Source organism: Nelumbo lutea, chromosome 4 (assembly GCF_056320005.1).
Source record: "Nelumbo lutea isolate HS-2025 chromosome 4, American lotus-T2T, whole genome shotgun sequence".
NCBI classification, from domain to species: domain Eukaryota; kingdom Viridiplantae; phylum Streptophyta; class Magnoliopsida; order Proteales; family Nelumbonaceae; genus Nelumbo; species Nelumbo lutea.
In genome coordinates, this window is record NC_142687.1 from 84,652,910 (window position 1) to 84,657,400 (window position 4,491).

At 41.0% G+C, this 4,491-nt stretch overlaps 1 protein-coding gene across 1 annotated transcript; it reads right to left on the reverse strand.

Annotated features, from left to right (window-relative positions):
* Positions 1-259: 259 nt before the first annotated feature.
* On the reverse strand, positions 260-3,249 carry LOC148861443 (endoglucanase 17-like). Its single transcript, XM_088981889.1, has 8 exons — positions 2,801-3,249; positions 2,520-2,726; positions 2,141-2,341; positions 1,935-2,027; positions 1,673-1,834; positions 1,470-1,581; positions 1,201-1,364; positions 260-1,067 (listed from the first exon to the last, which is right to left on the reverse strand). The coding sequence occupies exons 1-8, from the start codon at positions 3,056-3,058 to the stop codon at positions 735-737; spliced, it is 1,530 nt and encodes a 509-aa protein (XP_088838015.1). The 5' UTR covers positions 3,059-3,249; the 3' UTR covers positions 260-734.
* Between the last annotated feature and the right edge of the window lie 1,242 nt (positions 3,250-4,491).

The following is a 4,491-nucleotide window of genomic DNA, read 5'->3' on the forward strand; positions in this document are numbered from 1 at the left end:
ATTTACCATACGCCTTAGGAATGGGATAAAAATAAGACAGCTGGCTAGAGCAGGTGGGGCCATCACAAACTGCTAAGACCTTAATCCTGGCTGAGATGCCCGACTGCCAAATCATCGCCCAATCAATAAGTCACTTCCATGTGTCGGGATATTGATAGTTCCGAACAAATTACCCCTCCTCGCCTGGTTTATTGTTTGAATACAAGGAACATCGTCGAGTGTGAAATGAAATGAAAGGACTAATTAAGGAAGGGGTAAATTAAGTAATAACTCCTCCAAGTTGGAAGGGATATCCTCTTCAATTCCATACTCCACAGTGCACACTCTCTCTGCCGTACAATACAATACAAGCATACAGACAAAATACAAGTCCCAATACATACATTACTTATATATATGTTTTGATAAATAACAAATGCCATTCCCATTTCCGGCACCAAACCCAAACACGCAAGATCTTACTATATCAAGCCATCCATCGATCCTATAACCAAGTATGGTTAACTATATATAAAGATAGATTCCTTGTCTAAGTGTCTGCTGGATCATATCATTAGATATTGGCAGTGAGGCTTCAGACACCTGGACTCTATAAACCTATAAACTATAACCCCCCTCCATCCAATTACATCCTCTAAAGTTAAAAATTATATAAATTAAAAGAGGCCAAAGAAAGTTAAATGGTGTGCTTCTGCCTTGTGCTTGCTTCTCTCTTGCTCTTGACGTCTTGTACATCAGAGCTGGCCAAAGGAGTGAGCTAGATACGCAAGTGCACCCACCAAGGGAGCGTTGATGTAAGTGGCAGGCTCCGATTGCTCGTAGTCGGTTCTCTGGTCCGGGAACTGATCGTGTTGGTCAGGCCCACCGATGACTGCTCCGACCAGGATGTTGGGATTTGGGGCCGGCGATTTCAGTGCACTGAACCCAGAGGAACATTGGATCTTGGCTGGATGAACGGCGATGGACGGCAGTGATGACCCCCTGTGGTGTATCCTCTGTGGGTACCTTGCTCCGTACCCCACCATGTAGGACATCTTCAATGGGTTGTCTCCGAGCAGGTAGTCCACCTGGTTGGTGTACCCATGCCAGTGGGCATCATACACATTAATTTTATATTCCTTTCTCTCTGAAACAAAATAAACAGAGAAACCAAATATCGTTCCATTAATTGTGTTGTGTTCAACTCTACGGTACCCATACCTGTTTCTTGGCGATGGTCCGGAGCCTCTTTGGGGTGACCGTCATTCCACCGCAGCTGACCACCTTGTGAGCAGTGGTTAAGTACTTTGCGTAAGTTAACAGAAGAAATGAAGTGGAGGTCACATACTGCATATTGCTGTCACTCATCCTAAACAGCAGTCCTCCTGCTCAAAACAATTAGCTAGACGTTACTAAGACCAGCAGAGACAGACAGAGAGACAGACAAACAGAGAAACAGAGAAAGAAAAAGGAAGGGAGAGAGGGAGAACCTGGGGTGTATTGGGCTTGAGAAAATGGGTTCCCAGGAATGAGAGAACATATGTAGTTATCTGCATGGCCTTTGTAATCATGGAGGGCTTGCACCTTTTGGACAAGAAATGCCTGAAAATCCAACCATGTTAAGATTAAGAAGAAGGATAGCAAATCGATGACTATATAATAAACAAAATATGCATATATAGCAGATATCAACCTTGGATAAAAGAATCCGTGCTCCAACATGCTTGTTATCCCATCCAAATATGTTGTCTGATTCATCTGCTCCAAGGGTCTGCCCATTGACTTGAATGTAGTTCAAATAAGCCCGGTTTCTGGTGGCTCTGTGTAACCAGGCAGCTCCCCACAACAGTTCATCCTTCGTTCAAGCAAACAACATGATAGAAAAGAGAAGGTTTTATTACAACTCGTTGGAAACAAGTTCCATGGATCAAAAAGTTTAAAGAAAAGGAACCAACCTGATAACCTGAATAAGAGCAGTAGAAAGGGCAGACATATGGTTTAAGACCATTGCTGTAGGAGCCTCTGTACTTGTCAGCAAAAGCAAACACCTGCAACGTATTCCATAATCACAAGAGAAGAGATACTTGAGTTTACTAATCTTTGCTACAACTAACAAATAAGGAGCTTATTTTGTTGAAGCTTTTCCTTTTTTCATTTTTACCTTGATAGCTCTTGTAAGGAGAAGCCTGGAGTAAGAGGGGTCAGATCTTCTGAAGACCAAAGAAGCAGATGCAAGAGCAGCAGCAGTTTCTGCAGCTACATCCGAACCAGGGTTGCTTTTGTCAATCTTGAAAACACTTCTTGGAGTGTCCATGTCTTCGGGTCTCTCCCAACAAGCATGATCCTTGTTAGCATCACCAACCTACATTACATAAAACCACCTTCAGATCCTCTGCTATACCTCTTATACCAATCAAATAGAAGAGATATTTCTAAAGATAGACTAACTCCCTCCATAAAACCTCGAAACCAGAGTTTCTACCAACAAGGAAAGAAACAGAGAACAGAGGACGGGATCAAACACAAACTGAAACAAAAACCTGAACGTAAATGGTGTCAGGGTGAGCGGTAGCTTTGAGAAGGTAATCAGTAGCCCAACGAATGGCGATCCTTGCGTTCTGTAACTCGCCCTTCATCAGTCCACCAAACTCGAGAACACTCCATGAAAGCATTGTGGTCGTGAAAGCCATGGGAAACCCGAACTTCACATTATCCCCAGCATCATAATATCCTCCCACCAAATCAACCTGCATTTTTTGGTACCCAGTTGAGACTTTCCAGAAAAAAGAGAAAAAAGAAAAGACAAAGAAGAAAAGCTTACATGCTTGGCCGAGCCATCGGAGAGACCAGAGTTTCTTCTCCATGTTATCCTCTGGTTAGAAGGGAGCTTCCCAGATCTTTGTCCTTCAAAGAAGAGGATTGATTTGGTGAGAGCATCTCTGTAGTTGTGACGAGCAAAGTGACGATGGTTAGGGTGGTGGTATTGTTGGGATGGAAAGGCATTGCAGGGGAACAGGGAGGTAAAGAAACAGAGGAGGATCAGAGTAAAGTAAGAGGGGAAGGGAACAGAAAAAGCCATTTTAAGCTGCCTAACCAACTCAACTGCCCCAACCAACCTGCAAGTCCCTCTGAGACATTGCTCTCTTATTTATAAGCAAAACTGCCTCTGCATTTCTGAACTTTCATTATTTTGCTTTTGTTCTTTTTCTTTTCTGTTTTTTTTTTTTTTTTCTTCTTCTTATCCTTCTTTTGGGTGTTCCACTGCTCCCTTATAATTAATGCCAACTCTTCTCTATTAATAATAATTGATTTTGACTGTCTTCCTTTCTGGTGCTCTGATAGTTAACTCCGTTACTTCACCACGTGAAGCGAAAACTGAAATCTAAGCAAATTAGTAGTTTAATATATGATATTGTCTTTGATTAACTACGATTTATACATGTAATCCTGAAAGATTAGAAAAAATAAAAATAAAAAAACAGGATTATTTTGTGATTTTAACCCATATAATAATAATAGATAACAACAGCAATCCAACTGAAATTAGATTGCTGCTCTACTTTTTGCTCTGCCCACTCCGTTGTAAATTTTGCTTAACGCCTTGGCCGATGGCGCCTCCTCTGTTCCTGTTTCCCCCTCCCCAAACAGCATAAAAACCCAAAATCTCTCGTTATCACTGTAGATATACAGAGAATCCCGTCCCCCTGGACATCTATCTTCTACAGGAGATGGGAGCATATGATTCAGCCTAGTAAAATCTGTTTTCTATTGGTGATTCAGCTATTTAACCCATTAATTAACTTATAAAAGTTATAAATCTAATGCGTCCATGACATCAATCCAACCTACTAACATAGTAGTTCTTCTCAGCGTAGAATTTATGGATTACCCCAAAGGAAAAGCTGATTTCATTAGAGATGACAATGAATGCTAACTAGGAATAGGGACGATGACAGTTATTCCAGTGATAAAAGATGGCATGAAGCTGGGTTTTGTAATGTGAAGATGAAGCTGCTGATGTATTTTTAATCCACATTTATCGTTTTAACACCTTAAGATTCATCTGAACTACAATTTTTGTAATTGTAACTTACTAATTCCTTAAGATTGCTTTTGTCTTTTGAGTGTTCACTATACCCATTTACTACTCATTTTCCTAGCTGCTCCTCCATCTCCTCCTCCTCCTCTAAACTCCAAACTGAAAGGATCACAAGACAAACAGGAACAAATGGTATCATCATGAGTTTTGACTGTAGAAGAATCTGTTATTCGACCAAAAAGATGACTACAAAGATCTAAAGTTGTTAGAAGTATTGGCTTGTGAAAGATTTGAACCAAGGAGAAGCCAAGGGAGGGGCCTTCTCCCTTTGACAAGGATATTTCAGTCTGACATGCATATATTTGTAAAAAGAGAAGAAAATAAGGGGGGAGGGCGGAGCAAAAAGAAGGAAAAGAAAAATCCTTGGTGGTTACTTGAAGCGATAAATCTCTTTAGGGATTTGGTGTGAAGGT